A 26,760-nucleotide genomic window follows, 5' to 3' on the forward strand; every position below is an offset into this window, starting at 1 on the left:
AAGGGATGGGCTAACCTGATGCAGGCTTACAGTGGCGTGAAAGTAAGGATGTAGAGGCAGAACAATTAATCAAATTGTGACAGTTCATGACTCAGGATTACACATGACCATTGCTATGTAACCTAGATGTCTCTTGTCTAGGTTCTGCTCAAAAGAGCCTTGCACTGGCTTACCTTATAACCTTCACTATGGTGCCCAGACAGCTGTAGTTCAGGCCTGCTCAGGCTTCTCATGACTTTCACTGTACTTTTTAGACAAAACAGAATACTTGAAGTTACTAGTTACAGAATCTATAACTATAACAGAGAACAAGAATCTATAAACTCATACCACAAAACAAAGGAAAATTTGTTTTTCTTCTCTCTTTGTTGAAGGAGTGCTGGGAGAGTCTCTGGACCACATTTTTTCTGTGTGTTTTCTGGCTTTTTAGATAGTATTATCAAGACTTTCCCTGGGTCTGCGCTGCACCCGTTGCTGCCTTTGGGACAAGTTATCCTAATAGAGGAAAGCTTATTTCTCCTTTTTAATTTTATTTTTCTTTTTTTCTTTAATTTCCCACCTTATCTTCCCCTTTGATGCCTCCTGTAAATGGAGTTTAATAGAAGGCATCACTATCATTTGGTTCTTTATTACAAATCAGTTCTTCTCTGGTACGGGTTGAAACTTGGTTAGAGCTGTCAGTCGAGTGGAGGTGGTTCTGTTAATTATGGATTCTATGGTTGATTGGAGGCTTATGATGAGGAGGGGTAAAAGGCAAGGGAGCATTAGGCAATGCTTTAATACAGCCAACACTACCCCTAATGTTTTAAAACCACCAAAGGATGAAAATCAACCTCCTAAGAGGGAATCTGGAGACCATCCAAGTTCCAGGTCTGAACTGGGACATGAGCTCTCTTCCACATCCTTGCAGTTATTTCTATGATGACTTTCCTGTTATCATTAATTTCTAGGCAGCAATTCATCAGGCTCAACTTTCCACATACTCCTTCTTTCTGGGCTAGGAGGCAGTCTGAAGCCAGTCTATTCTAATAGATGGTGTTCCTTATTTCTGTGGTATGCTGGGCCAGCAAGTCTAACGTATTTGCTGTCTCATTAGTGATGATTTCAAGTACTGCCTGCAATCTTATGATGCAATTAAGCATGTAAATAAGGGTACAGTACCCCCTGACCTATCTTGTGTCCAGGTACCTATAGTATGTATGGTACAATAAAGTCTTCACTACTGTATTTCTTATCCATGTAATAAGCACGCAGTGAGAGCATCCTAATATGGGTCCTCCTCCTTCTAGCACAGATACGGGGATCAGCACAAACATAGCAAACAGTAGCATTCTTATGGCCAGAATGAGCAGTAAAGGCATGTAGGGGATTGGTTAAAGCAATAGCACAAGAGCAATATAATGAATAATACAAAGAAGATAACTGGGCCTAAGATTTCTGGTCATATTTACTCATTTGGTGATAATTCTTCAAGCTTTGGCCATGCATAGACTAGTCAACTCTTGTTGTGACTAGAGCAGGGCTTGCTGTTTTCTCAAGCTTCCACCGTGCATAGACTGGTCATCTTCCAGAGTGATCACAGCAGGGCTGTTGTCATCTCCACTGGCACCGTCGTCTCATTGCAGGATCAGCCAGGTCAGATGGTCTGGGTCCTGCTGGCTTGTCCACTGGTCCTGGGCCGATGGTTTCTGCTGACTGTGGTGGATCCAAGGCACGACACCTGCAACTTTAACAACAGTAGGAGTGGACAAGATCACAGTATGGGGCCCATCCCATATGGGGCACAGAGTAGTTGGATTCTATTTCTTAACGTAAACAAAGTCTTCAGGTTTGAAAGGGTGCACTGGGTCTGTCAGACTTATAGGCATTCTTTCCTGTGCCCAAAATAAACCTTTTCCATTGCCATACCTAAAGCCTGCATTTGCGTCCTTGAAGTTAGTTTTTGTAGCTCATGGAGATTACCTTTAATCTGACTTATGATTGGGGGTGGCCGGCCGAACAAAATCTCACAGGGTAAATACCCAGTGTGGTTTGTTTTGTGGGGGTGCACCTGACTCAGAGAAGGACCATGGGCAAGACCTGGTCCCGCCTCAGATGAGTTTTCTAACAAAATTTCTTCAGCAGCTGCTTGAGTGTCCCTTCATGCACTCCATCTTTCCTGAGCTCTGAGGATGGCAGGCTGTGTGCAACTTCCATTTTATTTTTGATAGTCGAGTTAATCCTGAACTATTTCAGCCACAAATGCTGGTCCATTATCTGACCCCAAAGTTAGGGGCAGTTCAAATCTGGGAATAACGTCTCTTAACAACACCTTGGTCACCTCTCATGCCTTCTCTGTCTGGGTGGGGAAGGCCTTGAGCCATCCTGAAAACATACAGACAAGCACCGAAATGTACCGATACCCCCTGCTCGGGGCAATTCGGTGAAGTGCATAAGCAGGTTTTCTCCTTTTCGGGAGTTGTTCTGAGCACAAGTTAAACACTGTTTACAAACGGCTCAAGTAATAGCGGTGATCATAGCACATAGAAATGATGCCCTAATCGTGTCTCTAGTGCCATTTTTCTCCTGTGAGTTCCTTGGTGGAACTGTTTTACAAATCTGGGGCCAACATTTCAGGTATGGCTAGATTCCCGTTGGAGAATTTCCACCATCCTTCTTCAAAGTCATTCCCATTTTCCTGGGCAAACCAAGCCCTTTTATTTGGAGTGTAGGTTGGGGGTCCCTGGAAGGGAAATCTCTGAGAGGAGGGGGCATAGCTAAGGCTTCTTCTTTAGAAGGTGGGGTTGCCATTGCAGCTTGCTTTGCCTCTTTGTCTGCTTTCCTGTGTCCTTTAGCCTCTAATGTTCCTGCCTTTTGCCTACATTGCATTACCTGCTACCTGTTTGGGAGTCCATACCATATCTAAGAGCCTTAGAATTTCTTCATTGTGCTTGATTTCTTCACCTCCAGGACTTGAGCCCTTTTTCTTTGTAAGTAGCCCCATGAACATGCAAAGTGGCTAAAGCATATTTAGACTCTGTGTAAATATTTGTTGCTATGAGACCTATCAGCTCTGCTTTCTGAGAGGAAGTTCCTGTAGACAAAGACTGTGCCTCTACTACTGAGTCCAAAGTCACCACTGCATACCCAGTGTGGCAGACCCCTCTAGTATGAAGCTGCTCCCATCAGTAACATATTCAATGTCCAGGTCTCCGAAGGGCTGGTCTGTCAAATCTCTCTGGCTTGAGAACACTTCATCTACAACATCCACTCAGCAATGAAGGGGGCTTCCTGGCATTGATTCAATGGGGAGCAAGGTAGCTGGGTTTAGGGTATTCACAGTTTCTAAATTTATGCAGTGATTTTCACATAGGAGCCCTTTTTATTGAGTTATTTTTGGATTTGATAACCAATAGTGCCCCCTTTGGTTGGTTAAAGTTATAATTGAGTGTGGTACCTGGATTGTCAGCTGCTGTCCTAAAGTCAGTTTATTAGCTTCCTGCACCAGCAAAGTAGTGACAGCTAGTGCCTTAAAACAAGGAGGTCATCCAAGTGCCACAGAATTCAAATGCCTGGATAAGTGTGCCACCGGGTGATATCATGACCCTATGGCTTGAGTTAGAACTCTTATGGCCATTCCCTTTTGCTCATGGACATATAAAAAAAGGCTTAGTTAGATCTGGCAGTCCTAAAGCTGGGGCCTGAGTCAAGACTTCTTTGATTTCCTTAAAGGCCTTCTCCTGGTCAGCCTCCCAGAAGAGGGACTCCTTTTTCCTGTCTTTTTGGCTTCATATAATGGCTTAGCCATGAGCGAGAAATTTGGGATCCAGATGCGGCAGAACCCTGCTGCCCCTAGGAACTCTCTTGTCACCGGGTGATTGGAGTAGAAAGCACATAAACAGCCTGCTTCCATTTGCTATGGAGCCATCTTTTCCTTTGGCTTATATAGAAGCCTAAATACTGGTCACCTTTAAGGCAGATTTGAGCCTTTTTCCCTGATACTTTATATCCTCCCTTTCATAGCAGGTGCAGGAGGTCTTGGGTCCCTTGGAAGCAGTCCTCTCGGGTTGGGCTGCTGGAAGATCATCAATGTACTGGAGCAAGATACAGTCACTATTTGGTGGGGTGTATGCTTTAAGGTCTGAGGCCAGTGCCTCTTCAAAGATCGTAGGATAGTTTTTAAAGTCTTGTGGGAGTCTTGTCCAAGTGTACTGTGATTCACCCCATTGAAAAGCAAAAATAGACTGACTGATTGGTGCAAGCCAGAGACAGAATAATGTATCCTTTAAATCTAGGACTGTAAACTAAGTGGCTCTTACTGGAATATGTCCCCTTAAAGTAGACAGGTTTGGCACCACTGGGTGGATGGTCACCATGGCCTGATTTTCCACACACAAATTCTGTACTGGTCTATATTCGCCAGATGGCTTCCGCCCTGGCAAGAGAGGGGTGTTCCATGGTGACTGCCATTTGACTATGACTCCATGCTTATGAAGCCGCCCTAAGTGTTTGCAGACACCCCGTAGGATCTTGGGGAGTACCGGGTACTGTCGGACCAGAACCAGAGTTGCTCCCGGTTTTAACTCTGCCACCACCGGTGCCTGACATACAGCCAGTCCAGGTGGGATACTTTAGCCCAAACTCCGGGAATTTTAGTGAGCAACCCATGCAATTCATTTACTGCTGGTTCCAGAGTCTTTTTTGCATATAGTCTCCATTCTTCAGCTTACGGAACAGTAAGGGTTAACATCATAGCCTCTGGGCAAGGTAGGTTTAAAGTTACATTCCCTTTTGGCTAAAATATAATCTGTGCCTGCAGTTTTTGAAGTGGGTCTCTTCCCAGCAAAGGAACTGAACAGTTTGGGAGGTATAGGAATTCATGTTGGACTTCTCATCCTCATATAACACACCTCTTTGACCGACAGGTGGGCCTCTTTTCAGAGACCCCAGTGCCTCCTACAATAGTTACACAGTTCTTGGATAGTGGCCCTATAGGTTGGGTCACTACTGAGTGTTTAACTCTGGTGTCTACCGTAAAGTCCATTAGCTGGTCTCTCTCTTCTAATCTGATGTGGGCTCCTCCGGGCCCATAGTGAAACAGCCTGGTCTGTCCTAGTCCTCATATCCTACAGCCCCTGCCAGTCTGATCAGATCAGTGTCTGGTTTCTCCTGGGTGTGGCAGCCCCCAACTGGTGGCCTTACTATGCCATGGCCCTGACACTTCTCCTTGATATTATTCTCTGGACACTCATCCTTCCAGTGTCCTTGTCTTTTGCACCGTGCACACTGATCTCTTTCCAGCCTCGGTGGGCTCTCAAATCCCTGTCCATACTGGCCTCTTCCCCGCCCACGTCCCTGCCCACATCACGACCCCTCGCAAAGCCAGCTTCCCTCCCTGTGAGGTCTGCTGCCAGCAAATCATCCTTTTTCTTAAGCCTTCAATGAGCCTCCCTCTTTGCCTCCTGATCTTGGTTAATGTACAACTTGTGGCCACTTCAGTAAGCTGAGTAGCATTCATGCCTGCAAAACCTTCCATTTTCTGCAATTTTCGCCTGATATCCCCCTGGGCCTGCAATACAAATGCCCTGTTCACCATGCGCTGGCCTCAGTAAGTCTTTTATAAAACCGACTGGGGCTTTCATCTGAGCCCTGAAGCACCTCTGAGATTTTCCCTAAATTGATTGCCTTTCTCCTGCCTTCCCTTAAACTTTGCAGGGGTGCCTCTTAGTATCTGGGCAGCTGCTATAGCTGGGCTGCCTCATTTGGATCCTATGGGGGTCCCTTGTTTCCAGAGACGCATTTACATAGCCGGAACACGACCTGACTGGAGACAGCTTGCTTGACTTCCTAGCATTTCACCTTAACTTCCCGGAGGGAGCGCTCAGATTTTTTCATCTCAGGAGAGACTGGGGGCATGTATCCTTTTGAGCTTGACTCCTCAGAGTCAGTAACGCTGGGTAAAGGGGGGTAGATTGGAACATATGGAGGAGGGGTCTCTTTTCCCTCCAGTGGTTCTTGCAAAACCGGTTTTTCCTGCGTCTTTCTTTCTGTCTCCGTGTTTGCCAGAGAAGCTTTCACTTTTTACTCTGCTCATGCTACAAGCTCCTATGACTTTCTTTTTAACTCTGTGTTTACAGGTGAAGCTTTCACTTTGTCTTTGTAGCTGCCAGTGCAGCTGATTTCTCTGCTCCAGTGCGAGCATTCAGCAATAAGCTGCTAAACAGGGCTGCATTCGGCCCTGAGTTAGTATAAGGAAATTTGATCTGAACGCCATGACTGTCCTCCGACTCCGGTCACCACCTTAAACACGTGACCAATGGTCTCCCTATCTGTAGTACATTCGGCTGGCCAGCCAACACCAAAAGAGGGCTATTCTAATTCACAGAGAGCTCTCAGCACTCGATGGGTTAACTCGACTTCCTAACCACGACCCCCGCCCCCACCCCGCAAAACCTTTCTAAAGTTCTTTAACATGCATTCCAATGGGGTGGGTTTCGACAATTTTCCTCCCATTCCCTCCTGGTTATGACACAGCACATGCACCTTTCCTTTCATTTTAGACCAATCGGCCTCGGTTGGTCCTACACTTTGCTTGGATAGATGCTGGGATTGCTTCAAGGTCTGAGCTTTCATAATAGTGCTGTTATGAATATGGATGTGCAAATATCTCTTTGAGATCCTGATTTAATTGTTATGGATAAACATCCAGAAGAGGGATTGCTGCATCACATGATAATCTTATGTTAATTTTTTTGAGAAACCTCCACACTGTTTTCAGTAGTGCCAAGTTTTTAAACAAACCTCATCACTCAGTTCCTTTGGAAGGAGGTATGTGCCACAAGATACATTTCCTCTATTATTAAAGCATAGTCATGCAAGTGTGCGTGTGTGTGTATTTGACTTAGTACATATAATAAGAATTAAAATAACATCTTTGCACAGTAGTGGAGAAAGATACTGTTAAAAAATATGGAAAGCAGACTCTTCATTTATAATACTTTAATCACTAGTATGGATTCTTAGGAAGACTAGTGTTATTTGTTTACATATCTTTAATTTTATATTGTTCTAGTTCTGCTAAATAACTTGTATTTATTCCAGGCAGCTTTTCTCTTTAGTCATGAGGATTTATTTACCTGACTATGAGCACAAAGGAAAAGTTACTTGTTATTGGGAAGACGTTATATATTTCTCGCAACTATATAATCTAACATAAAACATTTTTTTATGTTCTTATTGGACATTTACATATTCCCTGGTAAATTCCTGTTTAGAACTTTTAAACATTTTTTGATTAGGCTATTTGTCTTTTTAACATTGAGCTGTAAGCTTTCTTTATATATTTTTTATATAAGTCACTTATCAGGTATGTAACTTGTAAATATATACTTTAAACTCTGGTTTCTCTTTTGACTTCATTAATGGTGTTCTTTGATGTGTGAAAATCTTAATTTTGATGAAACTCTGTTTATCAATTTTATTTTGGTTGCTTCTGCTCCTGGCATCATATCTAAAAACCTTGCCAAATTCAGTGTTCCAAAAATTTTTACTTTTCTGTATATACAGTTGTTTTTGGTGCTTTGAAATATTAATGAATTCATCCTGTCATCAACCCCATGAGGTTGATAATACTATGACCACCACTGCCATTTCATTGGTGAGGAAGTTGAAGCAAATAAAGCCACCTTATTATTCCTACTTTTCTTTATAAATGTATCAATACCTGGATGATTTGTATAAAATATTCTGTTGTAAACGCTTCCTGTAACTTTTTAACATCAATGTTTTAGTGTAGGTGTGTCTGTGTATGACATGATTGATATATATGTATACAAATACAAATCTATGTATTTGGTGATCTATATATAGTGATATATATGTGTGTGTATATAGACACATACACATCTATATATAGTGATATATATTTAAATCATGCCTTAGGCTCAAGAATATTTGTTGGGAGACTTGTTTAATGATGAGACTTCTGGTTAACAAAGACAAATAGATTTCTATTAATCTGGACCACTGTGATCATAAAGTGCTTCACTGATGTGCAGATTAAAGGTGTATGGCTTAATTTAGCTATTTTCCCAAACTTTATATACTTTTTGTATTCCTTGTATATATCTTTTTGTTATACTAAAAATTTAATGTTATATTTATAGGAGGGAACGATCAAAAGACTGTGGAAAAGAGAAAAAATTAGACATGATCATTTAAAATATAGTTATGTAGAATAATAATTATTTCAAACTGTCTTCAATAAACACATTGAATTTCCCAACATACCTATAAGATAATAAAGTGATACTGTGTCTTGTTTCAAAAGAAATGGACATATATATGTGCATGTATGTTTAGCAAGATTGAAAATTCACTAAGTCCTTTTAGAATGCATTTCCTATATTATCACAAACTAAAATTAAGAAGTTACATTTGCTATTAAAGGTCATAAATGAGAATAAAACCAATATGAAATTTAGGATTGTTTTTCCTAGCTCTGTTAAGAATGATGATGCTATGTTGATGAGAATTGCACTGAATTCATAGATTGCTTTTGGCTGTATGGTCATTTTCATAAAATTGATTGTACCCATCCATGAACATAGGAGATGTTTCCATTTGCTTGTGTCATCTATGATTTGTTTTGACAGAATTTTATAGTTTTCTTAGTGGAGGTCTTTCAGCTTCTTGGTTGAGTATATTTCTAAGTATTTTATTTTTTTTTCTTGATTCAGCTGTTGTGAAAAGGGTTGAATTCTTGATTTGACTATCAGTTTGAAGTCTGCATAGCCAAAGCAAGACTAAGCAAGAAGAACAAATCTGGAGGTATCACATTCCCCAACTTCAAACTACTACAAGGCTCTAGCTACTGAAACAGGGTGGAACTGGTATAAAAACAGGTATGTCGACCAACGGAACAGAATCCAGAATCCAGAAATAAAGCCAAAAACTTATAGATAACTGATCTTTGACAAAGCAAACAAAAACATAAAGTGGAGAAAGGACACCTTATTCAACCTATTCAACCAATGGTGCTGGGATAATTGACAAGCCACATGTAGTAGAACGGTACTGAATCCACATCTCTCGACTTATTTTAAAAAATCTACTTAAGATGGATGAAAAAGGCCGGGCGCGGTGGCTCAAGCCTGTAATCCCAGCACTTTGGGAGGCCGAGACGGGCGAATCACGAGGTCAGGAGATCGAGACCATCCTGGCTAACACGGTGAAACCCTGTCTCTACTAAAAAATACAAAAACTAGCCGGGCGAGGTGGCGGGCGCCTGTAGTCCCAGCTACTCGGGAGGCTGAGGCAGGAGAATGGCATAAACCTGGGAGGCAGAGCTTGCAGTGAGCTGAGATCCGGCCACTGCACTCCAGCCTGGACGACAGAGCCAGACTCCATCTCAAAAAAAAAAAAAAAAAAAAAAAAAAAAAAAAAGATGGATGAAAAAATTAAACCTAAGACCTGAAACAATAAAATCTCTAGGAGATAACATTAGAAAGTCTCTTCTAGACATTGGCTTAACAAGGACTTTATGACCAAGAACCTAAAAGCAAATGCAACAAAAACAAAGATAAATAGATGTGACTTAACTAAGTCACCTCTATTTAGTTTAATTAAACTAAAAGGCTTCTGCACAGCAAAGAAATAATCAGCTGAGTCAACAGACAACTCACAGAATGGGAGAAAATATTCACCAACTGTGCACCTGACAAAGGACTAATATTCAGAATGTACAAAGAGTTCAAGCAAATTAACAAGAGAAAAACAAATAATACCCTTAAAAAGTAGGCCGATCAAGAATTGACAATTCTCAAAAGAAAATATACAAATGTCCAACAAACATAAAAAAAAAAAGTGCTCAACATCACTAATTATCATGGAAATGCAAATGAAAACCACAATGCAATACCACTGTCCTCCTGTAAGAATGAGCATCATTAAAATCCCTCAAATAATACAATACTCGCATGGATATGGTAGAAAGGAAACACTTTTACACTGCTGGTGGGAATGTAAACTAGTACAACCACTATAGAAAAGAGTATGGAGATTCCTTAAAGAACTAAAAGTAGATCTACATTTTTACCCAGCTATCCTACTACTGGGTATCTACACAGAAAAAAAGAAGTCATTATATGCAAAGACTCGTGCACTCACATCTTCACAGCAGCACAATTCCCAACTGTAAAAATATGGAACAAACCTAAATGTCCAACAACCAATGGGAGGATAAAGAAAATGTGATACACACACACACACACACACACACACACACACACACACACACACACAGTCATACACCTTGGATTGCTACTCAGCTACAAAAATAACAAAATAATGCCATTAACGGCAACCTGGATAGAGTTGCAGACCATTATTCTAAGTGAAGTAATTCAGGATTAGGTAGTCAAACATTGGATGTTCTCACTTGTAAGTGGGAACTAATCTATGAAAACGCCAAGGCATAAGAGTAATATAAAGGACTCTCAGCACTCCGGGAAAGGTCAGAATGGAAAGAGGGATAAAAGACTACACTTTGGGTGCTGTGTACACTGCTTGGGTGATGGGTGTGCCGAAATTTCAGAAATCACAACTAAATAAATTATCCATCTGATCAAACACCACCTGTTCCCTAAAATCTATTGAAATAATTTAAAATATGAGAATAAAATCAACCAGATGAATATTTTTAAGTGACCAGAAAAAATGGGTAAACTGAGGCTCAGGGTGAAAGATTGGCTCAAAAGAAGCATGGGACTGGACCCCAGCTCTCCTGACTTTTAGTCCAGTGTTCTCTCCACCACTCACTCACTCATTTCTACATTTCTAATTTTTTTTGGACAAAGATGTCTTGATTTTGTTGATATCACATGGAAAGTCTGAATTGGCTCATAGAACCAAAGACTTTGTAAAATAGTTCAATATTACTGTAGGAAGCAGGTAGCAGTAGCTATATTTCTAATTCCACATACATTCTATTGGGGAAATGAATATAGCTCTAAAATAATAAACATTTTGCCACAAGTTTTGGGAAAAAAATAACGCTGAAGCACTGTGCTTCAGCGTAAAGGCCAAGTAGCACTACTCATCTCAAAATATTAAAAGGAAGAGAGAGTTTTTTAATACAATTCAATTGTTTGATAATTCCTTTAACAACAGTTAAAATATGAAAATCCTGCTCAAAATGAAGCCAAAGTAATCTGAGTATTTGCAAAACAGTACCAATACTGTCAGCGGACTTCTTAATATTCTTGTGTTTAAGTAAAATATATGAAATGTACTTAAGCTCAGTAAAATTTTTTTCATGTAACCTGTAAATGGGAGCAACGAATTTCAATATAAACTCTACAAGTTTAAATATCAGCTCGTATGACTTTATACTATTTAACAGTTTTGCCAGTATTTTCCCTCTTGATGAAAACTGTTTCTAACCATTAAACAGGTATTAAATCTCTGAAAAACAAATTTTTATTTGACAAGGTAAGTAAGTTTTAAAGAGATTTTCTGTCACAGAAAGAAAAGAATCTTGCGCCATAACCTTTCTTGTTGGAATAAACTGAAGAAGTCCCATCTATCTGGTTTCCCAGCTTCAAGACTCAAATACAGCTAATCTCTTTTCCCCTTCTTTCCAGTTCTAGCAAATTTCCAGAAATAAAACATACAACGTTGTATGATGGTAAATGTTACAGTTGCCACACAGGTCAGCAGGAACCCAATCACATCCAAAGAGTGGTACTGGAAACAGGTTAGGTCGTGGACTGCAACCCGAGGGTGCTTGGCTCCTTTATGGTGACTAAAAAATTCAATCCACAAGACTGCTCAACCATTACTGGTTGATCATGACAAATTCTTGATAACTTCATAGTGTTCTCTTTATATCTGAAGGATAAACATAGAGATACCAAAATTGAAAGTAAGTTTATTTTCTTGAGCATATCAAGTCCATGTAAGGTTTTTATTTTAACTAATTAATTAATTAATTAATTGAAACAGAGTCTTGCTGTGTTGCCCAGGCTGGAGTGCAGTGGTGCAGTCTCGGCTCACTGCAACCTCCACCTACCATGGTGTCAAGAGGTTTTCCTGCCTCAGCCTCCCAAGTAGCTGAGATTACAGGCACAAGACACCATGCCTGGCTACTTTTTGGATTTTTAGTAGAGACAAACAGGGTTTTTCCATGTTGGCCAGAGTGGTCTCGAACTCCTGACCTCAGGTGATCCACCCACCTCGGCCTCCTAAAGTGCTAGGATTACAGGCATGAGCCACTGCACCCAGAACATGAAAGGTTTTTAAAGTTCTAAATGATTCAAAGTAAATGACATATAATTGACATAGAATTTGTGCAATTTAGTTTGAGTCATCATAGAAACTTTGGCTTTTACATTGGAATTTTATCATTGACAAATTTTTTAAAGTAAAATGGAAAGTCAGGAAAATTAATTTCTTACAGGAAAAACAAATATAAGCCATTTTATTATTACTTTTTAGTTTGTTAATTTTTAGTTTTTGTGGGTATTTACCAGGTATATATATTTATGGGTTGCATGAGATGTTTTGATACAGGCTGCAATGTGAAAAAATCACATCATGGAGAATAAGGTATCCTTTCCTTAAAAGGATAACTTTGTGTTGTGAACAATCCAATTATACTCTTTTAGTTCTCAAACAGGCATATGAGAACGTGCGCAACATCATGAGCAATTTTAAGTGCTTTAGGAAAGATAGTGGAAATACAATTTGAAAACTATCATGTTTAAGTTCCAGAAAGGAATTGTGTCATGGCGAGTGAAATGCCTCATAGCTAGTCACTCTGCTTCTACCCTACATTTTGTCTCCTACTGTTTCCTACCCAGTAGCCAAAATTATATTTTTGAAATAAAAGTCAGATTTTGCCACTCCCCTAATTAAGATTTTTGCCTGACTTCTCATCATATTAAGAATAAAATCCAACTCTGTTATTTGGCCTACAGGACCGTGCAATGTCAAACACTGGCAAACTGTTCTCCTAACACTTTTGCCATACACGCTAGGTCTTCTAGAGACATTGGCCTTCTATTTTTCTGTAGGGTGCCAAAAGTGTTCTCACCATAGCATCTTTACACATTTTGCCCCCTCCTTGTGCTCTTGGAACATTCTTTCTTGCAACAACCCAAGGCATGCTTCTATCTCTTTTTGAGGCTTCCCTCTAAGTGTTACCTCTAAGAGAGGCTTTTCCTGGCCACACTATTTTCTCTACTGTTTTATGCTTATTTTGATACCTGATTCTTACAATGTTAAATATATTATATATCTTATAAAATAAACCTTTAAATATTAAAGTCAAAATATAAATATACATACACTAAGTGAATAGGTCAAAAGTGTAAGATCATCTTGAACATTATCTTGAAGAGAAGATACCAATTTACCTACTCTTCAGATCGTGGTGTAGGATGTCACAACCTGCCTAGAATAACTCTCTTGTCCTGAAAGATTTAGTCACTACTTTTGTCGTCCAATTAAATAGTAGCCTGACTTCAAATATCATACATTAGTTTTCTTTGTTTATCTAACTGAATAATATAACATATATTCATTAGAGTATATTTTTTAAAACTTTTGTGTAGCCGTTGTTGGTTATACCATTGCTGTGTAGTATTTTGTTGATTGTTAAACCACAGATTATGTCATCATTTTGTGACCAATAGACATTTGGGCTACTAACAATTTTTGGACAATATTAATAATTCTGTCATAAACATTCTTGTATATGAAGTGCAAAAGTTCCCCCCCCCCCACAAGATGTGCGACAGCTGTGTGGCTCATCTGTTCAGTCGCCATGCACGTTCAAGCCCCTTACGGGAGAGGGAGCATGCAGACAGGCAAGTGCAGGAGCCTGGGCGAGCGCCCCTGGGCTCTGGCGCCACGGCAGCATACAGGGGTGGGAGTCTGCAACTCCTGAAGCCCAAGTGGGCATGTGTTAGTGTACTCTTTTAGCCTTGCCATATACTGATGGCTTAAGTGTTAACCAGTTCAGTGTCCTGTTAGTACTCAGGTCCTTGTCCAGCATCCAGGAAGAATTAGGTCACACATGGACTTGGAGGACAAATACAGGGGTTTCACTGAGTGGTGGAGGTGGCTCTCAGTGGGATGAATAGGGAGCTAGAATGGTGATGGAGTGGGAAGATGATCTTCCTCTGGAGTTTGGTCATCCAGCATCCAATCTCCTCTCGTCTCCAACCGTCTTCAGCTGAACTACTCTCGGCATTCAGAAACTCCTTCTCTTCTCTCTGTTGCACCATTCTGCCATTCTTCTGCTCTTCTATTCATGCCAGGCGGTTGGGGTTTATATGAGTACAAAATGGGGGGCATGGTGGGCCAAAAGGCAACTTTGGACCTCAAAAACAGAATGTCTAGTCTCATTTAAGGCCAAGAGTTTTCAGGCTTGAGGGTGGGACCTTTGCAGGGGAACCAACCACTTCTACCCAGTATTTTCCTGTTTCCTGTGTGGAAGAATTGGAACACTCTTGCATTGTTGGTGGTAATGACAAATGGAACAAGTACTTTGGAAAACAGTTTAGCAGTTCTTCATAAACATATTTCCCACATGAGCCAGCAATTCCACTTATAGTATCAATCCCAAAGAAAACCATGTTTATGCAAAAACATGTGTAGCAATGTTCCTAGAAGCCACAATTGGAAACAATCAAAAGACCAATGAACTGAAAAGTGAACAAAGAAAATATGGCATATCCATACTCTAAAATATTATACTGCTGTAAGAAGAAATGAAAATACACACTACAACGTGAATGAATCTAAAAACTATTTTTAAAAAAACCCAAAAAATTATGCTCAGTGAAAGAAGTCACTTATCCAACACCCTAAATTGTATGATTCCAGATGGATTCATGACTCGTAAGCATTCTAAATATATTGGGATTTTACACCTTAAATAGGTGGCTTTTAAGTCATGGAAATTACGTGTAATTATCAAGCCTGTTACAATAATGCAAACAATAAAAATGAATTTTTCATCAAGAAAATAATTATGTTTTTAGAGATTTTAGATATTTAATTAAAATATTTTATCATATTTCTTTAAGTTTATCCTTCCTTTCTACTGTGGACTGATCATATGATTTTTTAAAAAACTGTTTTTTTAGGAAAAGAAGTCATCAAATTGTCCCTGTTTGCAGATGACATGATTGTATATTTAGAACAACCCATGGTCTCAGCCCAAAATCTCCTTAAGCTGATAAGCAACTTCAGCAAAGTCTCAGGATACAAAATCAATGTGCAAAAATCACAAGCATTCTTATACACCATAACAGACAAACAGAGAGCCAAGTCATAAACGAACTCCCATTGACAATAGCTTCAAAGAGAATAAATACCTAGGAATCCAACTTACAATGGATGTAAAGGACCTCCTTAAGGAGAACAACAAACCACTGCTCAGTGAAATAAAAGAGGACACAAGCAAATGGAAGAACATACCATGCTCATGGATAGGAAGACTCAATATCATTAAAATGGCCATACTGCCCAAGGTAATTTATAGATTCAATGCCATCCCCTCTAACCTACCAATGACTTTCTTCACAGAATCGGAAAAAACTGCTTTAAAGTTCATATGGAACCAGAAAGGAGCCTGCAATGCCAAGACAATCCTAAGTCAAAAGAACAAAGCTGGAGGCATCACGCTACCTGACTTCAAACTATACTACAAGGCTACAGAAACCAAAACAGCATGGTACTGGTCCAAAAACAGATATATAGACCAATGAAACAGAACAGAGCCCTCAGAAATAATACCACACATCTATAGCCATCTGGTCTTTGATAAACCTGACAAAAACAAGAAATAGGGACAGGATTCCCTATTGAATAAATGATGCTGGGAAAATTGACCAGCCATAAGTAGAAAGCTGAAACTGGATCCTTTCCTTACTCCTTATATGAAAATTAATTCAAGATGGATTAGAGACTTAAATGTTAGACCTAATACCATAAAAACCCTAGAGGAAAACCTAGGTAATACCATTCAGGACATATACATGGGCAAGGACTTCATGTCTAAAACAACAAAAGGAATGGCAACAAAAGCCAAAATTGACAAATGGGATCTAATTAAACTAAAGAGCTTCTGCACAGCAAAAGAAACTACCATCAGAGTGAACAGGCAACCTACAGAATGGGAGAAAATTTTTGCAATATACTCATCTGACAAAGGGTTAATATCTAGAACCTACAAAGAACTCAAACAAATTTACAAGAAAAAAAAAAAAAACCATCAAAAAGTGGGCAAAGGATATGAACAGACACTTCTCAAAAGAAGACATTTATGCAGCCAACAGACACATGAAAAATGCTCAACATCACTAACTGTCAGAGAAATGCAAATCAAAACCACAATGAGATACCATCTCACACCAGTTAGAATGGAAATCATTAAAATGTCAGGAAACAACTGGTGCTGGAGAGGATGTGGAGAAATAGGAACACTTTTACACTGTTGGTGGGATTGTAAACTAGTTCAACCAGTGCAGAAAACAGTGCGGCAATTCCTCAAGGACCTAGAACTAGAAATACCATTTGACCCAGCCATCCCATTACTGGGTATATACCCAAAGGATTATAAATCATGCTGCTGTAAAGACACATGCACACATATGTTTATTGCAGCACCATTCACAGTAACAAAGCCTTGGAATCTACCCAAATGTCCATCAGTGACAGACTGGATTAAGAAAATGTGGCACATATACACCATGGAATACTATGCAGCCATAAAAAAGGATGAGTTTGTGTCCTTTGTAGGGACATGGATGCAGCTGGAAACCATCATTCTTAGCAAACTATCACAAGAACAGAAAACCAAACACCGCATGTTCTCACTCATAGGTGGGAACTGAACAATGAGATCACTTGGACTCAGGAAGGGGAACGTCACACACTGGGGCCTATCATGGGGAGGGGGGAGGGGGAAGGGATTGCATTGGGGTTGATGTAAATGAGGAGTTGATGGGTGCTGACGAATTGATGGGTGCAGCACAGCAACATGGCACAAGTATACATATGTAACAAACCTGCACGTTATGCACATGCACCCTAGAACTTAAAGTATAATAAAAAATAAAAAATAATAAAATAAAATAAAATAAAAACAAAATCCCTGAAGCCAACAGAGATCGGTGGCCAATATTCAATATTCTTTTTTTTTTTTCAATTATTTTTTTAAATTATACTTTAAGTTCTAGGGTACATATGCACAATGGGCTGGTTTGTTCCATATGTATATATGTGCCATGTTGATGGGCTGCACCCATTAACTTGGCATTTACATTAGGTATATCTCCTAATGCTATCCCATCCCCCACCTCCCCACAATGGGACCCGGTGTGTGATGTTCCCCTTCCTGTTTCCAAGTGATCTCATTGTTCAGTTCCCACCTATGAGTGAGAACATGCGGTATTTGGTTTTCTGTTCTTGTGATAGTTTGCTGAGAATGATGGTTTCCAGCTGCATCCATGTCCCTATGGAGGACACAAACTCATCCTTTTTTATGGCTGCATAGTATTCCATGGTGTATATGTGCCACATTTTCTTAATCCAGTCTGTCACTGATGGACATTTGGGTGGATTCCAAGTCATTGCTATTGTGAATAGTGCCACAATAAATATACGTGTGCATGTGTCTTTATAGCAGCATGACTTATAATGCTTTGGGTATATCCACAGTAATGGGATGGCTGGGTCAAATGGTGTTTCTAGTTCTAGATCCTTGAGGAATCGCCATACTGTTTTCCACAATGGTTGAACTAGTTTACACTCCCACCAACAGTGTAAAAGTGTCCCTATTTCTCCACATGCTCTCCAGCACCTGTTGTTTCCTGACTTTTTAATGATTGGCATGCTAACTGGTGTGAGATGGTATCTCATTGTGGTTTTGATTTGCATTTCTCTGATGGTGAGTGATGATGAGCATTTTTTCATGTGTCTTTTGGCTGTATGAATGTCTTCTTTTGAGAAATGTTTGTTCATATCCTTTGCCCACTTTTTGATGTTTTTTTTTTTTTTTTTTTTTTTTTTTTTTGTAAATTTGTTTGAGTTCTTTGTAGGTTCTGGATATTAGCCCTTTGTCAGATGAGTAGATTGCAAAAATTTTCTCCCATTCTGTAGGTTGTCTGTTCACTCTGATGGTATTTTCCTTTGCTGTGCAGAAGCTATTCAGTTTATTTAGATCCCATTTGTCAATTTTGGCTTTTGTTGCCGTTGCTTTTGCTGTTTTAGACATGAAGTCCTTGCCCATGTATATGTCCTGAATGGTATTACCTAGGTTTTCCTCTAGGGTTTTTATGGTTTTAGGTCTCACATTTAAGTCTCTAATCCATCTTGAATTAATTTTCATATAAGAAGTAAGGAAAAGATCCAGTTTCAGCTTTCTACTTATGACTAGTCAATTTTCCCAGCACCATTCATTCAATAGGGAATCCTGTCTCATTAGTTGTTTTTCTCAGGTTTGTCAAATATCAGATGGCTGTAGATGTGTGGTATTATTTCTGAGGGTGCTATTCTGTTCCATTTGTCTATATCTCTGTTTTGGTAGCAGTACCATACTGTTTTGGTTACTGTAGCCTTATAGTATAGTTTGAAGTCAGGTAGTGTGATGCCTCCAGCTTTGTCCTTTTGGCTTAAGATTGTCTTGGCAATGTGGGGTCCTTTTTGGTTCCATATGAACTTTAAAGCAGTTTTTTCCAATTCTGTGAAGAAAGTCATTGTTAGCTTAGTGGGGATGGCATTGAATCTATAAATTACCTTTGGCAATATGGCCATTTTAAAGATATTGATTCTTCCTATCCATGAGCATGGTATGTTCTTCCATTTGCTTGTGTCCTCTTTTATTTCACTGAGCAGTGGTTTGTTGTTCTCCTTGAAGAGGTCCTTTACATCCATTGTAAGTTGGATTCCTAGGTATTTTATTCTCTTTGAAGCAATTGTGAATGGGAATTCATTCATGATTTGGCTTTCTGTTTGTCTGTTATGGTGTATAAGAATGCTTGTGATTTTTGCACATTGATTTTGTATCCTGAGACTTTGCTGAAGTTGCTTATCAACTTAAGGAGATTTTGGGCAGAGACAATGGGGTGTTCTAAATACACAATCATGTCATCTGCAAACAGGGACAATTTGACTTCTTCTTTTCCTAACTGAATACCTTTATTTCTTTCTCTTGCCTGATTGTCCTAGCCAGAACTTCCAACACTATGTTGAATAGGAGTGGTGAGAGAGGGCATCCCTGTCTTGTGCCAGTTTTTAAAGGGAATGCTTCCAGTTTTTGCCCATTCAGTATGATATTGGCCATGGATTTGTCATAAATAGCTCTTATTATTTTGAGATGTGTTCCATCAATACCAAATTTATTGAGCATTTTTAGCATGAGGGGATGTTGAATTTTGTCAAGGGTCTTTTCTGCATCTACTGAGATAATCATGTGGATTTTGTGTTTGGTTCTGTTTATATGCTGGAATATGTTTATTTATGTGTGAATGTTGAACCAGCCTTGCATCCCAGGGATGATGACCACTTGATCATGGTGGATACACTTTTTGATGTGCTGCTAGATTCGCTTTGCCAGTATTTTATTGAGGATTTTTGCATCAATGTTCATCAGAGATATTGGTTTAAAATTCTCTCTCTTTTTTTTTTGTATCTCTGTAGGGCTTTGGTATCAGGATGATGTTGGCCTCATAAAATGAGATAGGGAGGATTCCCTCTATTTCTATTGATTTGAATAGTTTCAGAAGGAATGGTACCAACTCTCCTTCTACCTCTGTTAGAATTTGGCTGTGAATACTCTGGTCCTGGACTTCTTTTGGTTGGTAGGCTATTAATTATTGCCTCAATTTCAGAGCCTGCTATTAATATATTCAGGGATTCAGCTTCTTCCTGGTTTAGTCTTGGGAGAGTGTAAGTGTCCAGGAAATTATCCATTTCTTCTAGATTTTCTAGTTTAATTGCACAGAGGTGTTTATAGTATTCTCTGATGGTAGTTTTTATTTCTGTGGGGTTGGTGGTGATATCCCCTTTATCATTTTTTTGCATCTATTTGATTCTTCTCTCTTTTCTTCTTTTTAGTCTTGCTATTGGTCTATCAATTTTGTTGATCTTTTCAAAAGATCTGCTCCTGGATTCATTGATTTTCTGGAGGGCTTTTTGTGTCTCTATCTCCTTCAGTTCTGCTCCGATCTTAGTTATTTCTTGCCTTCTGCTAGCTGTTGAATGTTATTGCTCTTGCTTCTCTAGTTGTTTCAATTGTGATGTTCGGGTGTCAATTTTAGATCTTTCCTGCTTTCTCTTGTGGGAATTTAGTGCAATAAATTTTCCTCTACACACTGCTTTAAATGTGTCCCAGAGACTCTGGTATGTTGTATCTTTGTTCTCATTGGTTTCAAAGAACATTTTTATATCTGCCTTCATTTTGTTATGTACCCAGTAGTCATTGAGGAGCAGGTTGTTCAGTTTCCATGTAGTTGAGTGGTTTTGATAGAGTTTCTTGGTCCTGAGTTCTAGTTTGATTGCTCTATGGTCTGGGAGACAGTTTGTTATAATTTCTGTCCATTTACATTTGCTGAGGAGTGCTTTACTTCCAACTATGCTGTCAGTTTTGGATAAGTGTGATGTGGTGCTGAGAAGAATGTATATTCTATTGATTTTGGTTGGATATTTCTGTAGATGTCTATTAGGTATTCTTGGTGCAGAGTTGAGTTCAATTCCTGGATATCCTTGTTAGTTTCTGTCTCGATCTGTCAAATGTTGACAGTGGGGTGTTAAAGTCTCCCATTAGTATTGTATAGGAGCCTAAGTCTCTTTGTAAGTCTCTAAGGACTTGCTTGATGAATCTGGGTGCTCCTGTATTGGATGCATATATATTTAGGTTAGCTCTTCCTGATGAGTTGATCCCTTTATCATTATGTAATGGCCTTCTTTGTCTCTTTTGATCTTTGATGGTTTAAAATCTGTTTTATCAGAGACTAGGATTGCAACCCCTGCCTTTTTTCTTGTTTTCCGTTTGCTTGGTAGATCTTCCTCCATTCCTTTATTTTGAGCCTATGTGTGTCTCTGCATGTGAGATGGGTCTCCTGAATACAGCAAACTGATGGGTCTTGACTCTTTATCCAGTTTGCCAGTCTGTGTCTTTTAATTGAAGCATTTAGTTCATTTACATTTAAGGTTAATATTGTTATGTGTGAACCTGATCCTGGCATTATGATATTAGCTGGTTATTTTGCTCGTTAGTTGATGCAATTTCTTCCTAGTATCAATGGACTTTACATTTTGGCATGTTTTTGCAATGGCTGATACCTGTTGTTCCTTCTTTCCATGTTTAGTGCTTCCTTCAGGATCTCTTGTAGGGCAGGCCTGGTGGTGACAAAATCTCTAAGCATTTGTTTGTCTGTACAGGATTTTATTTCTCCTTCACTTCTGAAATGTAATTTGGCTGGATATGAAATTCTGGGTTGAAAATTCTTTTCTTGAAAAATATGGAATATTGGCCCCCACTCTCTTCTGGCTTGGAGAGTTTCTGCTGAGAGATCTGCTCTTAGTCTGATGGGCTTCCCTTTGTGCTTAAACCGATCTTTCTCTCTGGCTGCCCTTAAGATTTTTTCCTTCATTTCAACTTTGGAGAATCTGACAATTACATGTCTTGGCGTTGCTCTTCTTGAGAAGTATCTTTGTGGCATTCTCTGTATTTCCTGAATTTGAATGTTGGCCTGGCTTATTAGGTTGGGGAAATTCTCTCGGATCATATCCTGCAGAGTGTTTTCCAACTTGATTCCATTTTCCCCAGCACTTTCAGGCATACCAATCAGACATAGATTTGATTTTTTTCACATAAAGCCATATTTCTTGGAGGCTTTGTTCATTTCTTTTTACTCTTTTTTCTCTACACTTCTCTTCTCCCTTTATTTCATTCATTTGATCTTCAATTGCTGATACTCTTTCTTCCAGTTGATCGAGTCAGTTACTGAAGCTTGTGCATTTCTCATATAGGTCTTGTGTTATGGTTTTCATCTGTATCAGTTCTTTTAAGGTCTTCTCTGCAATGATTATTCTAGTTATCCATTCATCCATTTTTTTAAAGGTTTTAACTTTCTTTACACTGGTTACTTTGTTCCTCCTTTAGCTCTGAGAAGTTTGATTGACTGAAGCCTTCTCTCAATTCATCAAAGTCATTCTCCATCCAGCTTTGTTCCGTTGATGGCAATACTACTCATCTTAAAATATCAAAAGGAAGAGAGACTTTCCATACAATTTCACTATGTAATAGTCTCTTTAGTAGCCATTAAAACAATACAATCTTGTTCAAAATGAAGCCAAATTATTCTGAGTATGTGCAAAACCGCACTGATACTGTCAGTAGACTTCTTCATGTTCTTGTGTTTATGTAGAATGTGTGAAATATAGTTAAGCTGAGTAAATAATTTTTGGGTAAACTATGAATTAGAACAACAAACTTCAATATAAGTTCAACAAATTTCAATACAAGTTCATATGGATTTACATTTTTTTGTGTTTTCTGAAGTGTTTTCTTCATTTCCACAAAATATTTCTAACCATTAACTGGCTGGTAAATCTCTGAAAAACAAATTTTTATTTGACAAAGTAAATTTTAAAAATATTTTTATTTTTATTTATATTTTTATTTTTTGGTCACAGGAAGAAAGAAATCTTGCATCATAACCTTTCTCCTGGAATAAGCTGAAGTAGTCTCATCTATCAGGTTTTCCAGCTTCAAATCTCAGATACAACTAATCACTTTTTCCCTTCTTTCCTTTTCTAGCAAACTTCCAGAAACAAAACAGACAACATTTCATGATAACAAATATCACAGTTGCCACACAGGCCAGCAGGAACCCAATCACATCCAGAGAGTGATACTGGAACCAGGTGAGGTCATGGGCTGCAGGCCGAAGGTGTTTAGCTCCTTTGTGTCGCATTAGAAATTCAATCCAGAAGACTGCTCGATCCAGGGGCTTCACTGGTTGATCATGTTGAATTCTTGATAATTTCATAACATTCTCTTTATATCTGAAGGATAAAAATAAAGATACTAATGTTGCAGGAAGAGACTTTTACAAACCCCCTCAGACACCGAGTTAAAGAAGGAAGGGGTTTATTCATTTGGGAGCATCAGCAAGGCTCCTGTCTCAAGAACTGAGCTCCCCAAGCGAGCTGTCCCTTTTAAGGGCTCACAACTCTACAGGTGTCCACATGAGAGGGTCGTGATAGATTGAGCAAGCAGTGGGCACGTGACTGGGAGCTGCATGCACCAGTAATCAGAACGGAACAGAAGAGGACAGGCATTTTTACAACGCTTTTCCATAAAATGCCTGTAATCTATAGAGAAGATAACCAGTTAGGTCAGGGGTCAATCTTTAACTATCAGGCCCAGAGTGTGGCACCAGGCTGTTTGCTTGTTCATTTCATTTCTGCCTTTCAGTTTTTACTTCTTTTTTCTTTAGAGGCAAAAATTGGGCATAAGGCAATATGAGGAGTGATCTCTTCCCTTGCTAACACTGAAAGTAAGTTAATGTGTCTGTGCATATCAAGTTTATGAAAGGCTTTTAAAGTGCCAAACAGTTCAAAGTAAATGTCAAAGAATTGACATAGAATTTGTGAACTTTAATTTGAGTCATCATAGAAAGTTTGGCTTTTAAATTGGACTTTTCTCATTGACAAATATTTCCTAAAGTAGAAATTGAATGTTAGGTGAGAAAGTTAATTTTTTTTGAAGCCGAGAAAATATAAGGCATTTTAATTTGCTTTTAATTGTTTAATTTTAAGTTTTTTTGGGTACAGATTAAGTGTATATAATTATGGAGTATATGAGTTGTTTTGATACAATGTGAAACTATCACATCTTGAAAAATAGGATATTCATCCCTTAAACATTTGTCCTTTGTATTATGAACAATTCAATTACATTGTTAGTTCTCAAACAGACATATGAGAATGTGCTCAATATCATGAACCATTTTAAGTGCTGTAAGAAAGATCGTGAAAATGCAATATGAGAATTATCATCTCTAAGTTCCTAAAAGTAATTGTGTCATGGTGAGTGACATTCCTCATAGCTAGCCACTTTGCTTCTACATTACTCTTTTGTCTCCTACTGTTTCCCACCCTGTAGCCAGAATGATTTTTTGCAATTAAAGTCAGTTTATAGCACTCCCCTGATTAAGACTTTTGCCTGGCTTCTCATTATTTAAAGAATAAAATCCAACTCTGTTATTTGGTCTACAGAACCCTACATTGTTTGACACTGGCAAGCTCTTTTCCTAACACTTTCCCCCTGCACACTGTCTTCTAGATTGGCCTTCTATTTTTTTCTTTAAGCTCCCAAAGGTGTTCTCGTCTTAGCACCTCACACATTTTTTTCCCTCTCTCCTGTTCTTGGAGTATTCTCTCTTGCTACAACCCTAGGCATGCTTCACTCCCTTTCTATGGCTTCCTTCTTATGTTACTTCTAAGAGAGGCTTTTACTGACCACACTATGATGGAACCTCTAGGATTTTCGTCATTTTCTGTGCTTATTTTGCTATTTGATTTCTAGAGTTTTAAAATGCATTATATATCTCATGAAATAAACATTTAAGTATTAAATACAAAAGATAAATATACGTACACTAAGTGAATAGTTCAAAAATGTAAGATCATCCTGAACATTTTTTTGAGGTGAAGATATCTACTTACCTACTGTTCAGATCGTGGTATAGGATATCACAACCTGCCTAGAATCATTCTCTTTTTCTGATCCATTTAGTCACTACTTTTGTCCTCCAATTAAGTATTAGCCTGACTTTGAATAGCATACATTAGTTTTGCTTGTTTATGTAATTGAATGATATAATATGTACTAATTAGTGTCTTTTATTAATGTAGCAGTTCTTCTGTAATTCCATTGCTGTGTAGTATTTTGTTGATTGAGAAAGCACAGATTGTTTCATCATTTTGTGATTAATACATATTTGGGTTGGTAATAATTTTTAGACACTATTGATAATTCTGTCATAAACATTCTTCTAGATGGTATTATATTTATATATTTATACATATCTCTTGGGTATATAATTGAGAGTAGAATTGCTGAGATAAAAGTAGATGCATAATTATGATGTAGTTCTTGACTCTAACATTTTATGAAGTGTATTTTTTTATCTCTAAAATGTAAAGATATGTTAGCTATAGTTTTTATAACCTCCCTTACTTCCACTATGACTGCATCACACAGTTTCTATGACATTAAATCTTATTATATTTACTAAGTCTTGAGTTATTACCCACCACATATCACATCAAGTAACTATTCGACATGCTCTAAGAAAATGTGTCTTCCAGTTGATATATATAATACATATATGTGTATTGTATATGTACACATGTTCGTGTGTGTATCACTTTACATTATAAGATTCCATTTGTTAATTGTGCTCTTCAAATGTTTTATGTCTTTACCCATTATTTGCTCTTTTTTTTAAGTCTGTTTAGATTGAATAAAGGTATTCATATAATCACATTTATATCTACCAGCTTGCTTTATATATATTTTTTCTATTTGTCCAAGTTGGTTTGTGTTTCTTTTCAATTATTTCCTATCTTCTTTAAAAGTTCTTTTATCATTCATTAACCTTTTTTTGTGATGAAGTATTTTTAAAGTATTCCTTTAGATGATACCCTCCTTATTTAAAAGCATTATTGATAGTAGTTATAAATGCTGAATCGATGGTAGCTGGACTCTGCAAGGAATTTTGTACATTGATATCTTTGGGTGTGAAAAAATAAAATATTAAAAATTTAACTTAAAATTGTATTTTTTGTGTTTCAAAGACCATCATCAAAAAGGAAAATTTAGTGCACCAATAATGGGACAAAATATTTAAAAATTATATATCTGACATGACCCATTATATATAAATAGTTCCTAAAACTTAATAAGGCAAATAGCAAAGTTTAAAAATGTCCCAAGGATTGTAGTAGACATGTTTTCAAAGAAGATACATGAATGATCAGTAAGCACATATAAGGATTCTCAATGTCTTTAGCCGTAATGAAAATGCAATCTGATACCAGGATGAGAGATCATTTTACACCCACTAAGAAGGCTTTAACAAAAAGACAGATAATGACACGTTTGGCAAAAGTATGGAGGAATTGTAACCACGTTGTACTGCTGGTGGTAGTGATGAATGAAACAAGTACTTTGGAAGAGAGTTTAGCAGTTCTTCATAAACATACAGTTCCCTCATGAGCCAGCAATTCCACTTGTAGTATCAACTCAAAAGAAAGGAAAACAGTTTTATGCAAAAACTTGTGTAGCAATATTCCTAGTAACCACAACTGGAAACAATCAAAAGGCCAATGAACTGAGAAGTTAACAACTAAAATATGACATATCCTTACTGAAAAATATTAAACTGCTATAAAAAGAAATGAAGTATTAAAACACACAACAACATGAATAAAACAAACACCATAAAAAACAACAAAAAGTTAAGTTAGGTGAAACATCATTTACACAGCACCCTAAACTGTATAATTCCATTTATATGAAATTTCTCTAGAGAGAATAATCTCTAGAGAAAGGAAACAAATTAGTGTTAGACTAAGGCAGAGTAGTCATAGGAAGTGAGTTCTGTGTCATTGCAGTTTCTTTTGTGCTGATAAAAATGTTCTAAAATTATGGGATAATGATGGCTTCATGGCTCTGTAAACATAGTAAATATATTT

General features: G+C 38.2%; 1 protein-coding gene across 9 annotated transcripts in view; it reads right to left on the bottom strand.

Annotated features, from left to right (window-relative positions):
• Nucleotides 1-26,760, bottom strand: part of LOC126955127 (UDP-glucuronosyltransferase 2B33) — a 329,416-nt gene that overhangs the window by 66,875 nt on the left and 235,781 nt on the right. For 2 of the 9 annotated variants that reach the window (XM_050791400.1, XM_050791399.1), the window contains exon 6: nucleotides 11,721-11,868. The exons of 6 other annotated variants lie outside the window; for them this stretch is intronic. In XM_050791400.1, coding sequence (XP_050647357.1) covers nucleotides 11,736-11,868 — 133 coding nt within the window. In that variant the 3' untranslated portion in view covers nucleotides 11,721-11,735. Of the gene's footprint in view, nucleotides 1-11,720; nucleotides 11,869-22,753; nucleotides 23,062-26,760 lie in introns of those variants that run through there. One more of the 9 variants, XM_050791395.1, reaches the window with a different exon arrangement.

This window comes from Macaca thibetana, chromosome 5 (assembly GCF_024542745.1).
Source record: "Macaca thibetana thibetana isolate TM-01 chromosome 5, ASM2454274v1, whole genome shotgun sequence".
NCBI classification, from domain to species: Eukaryota; Metazoa; Chordata; class Mammalia; order Primates; family Cercopithecidae; genus Macaca; species Macaca thibetana.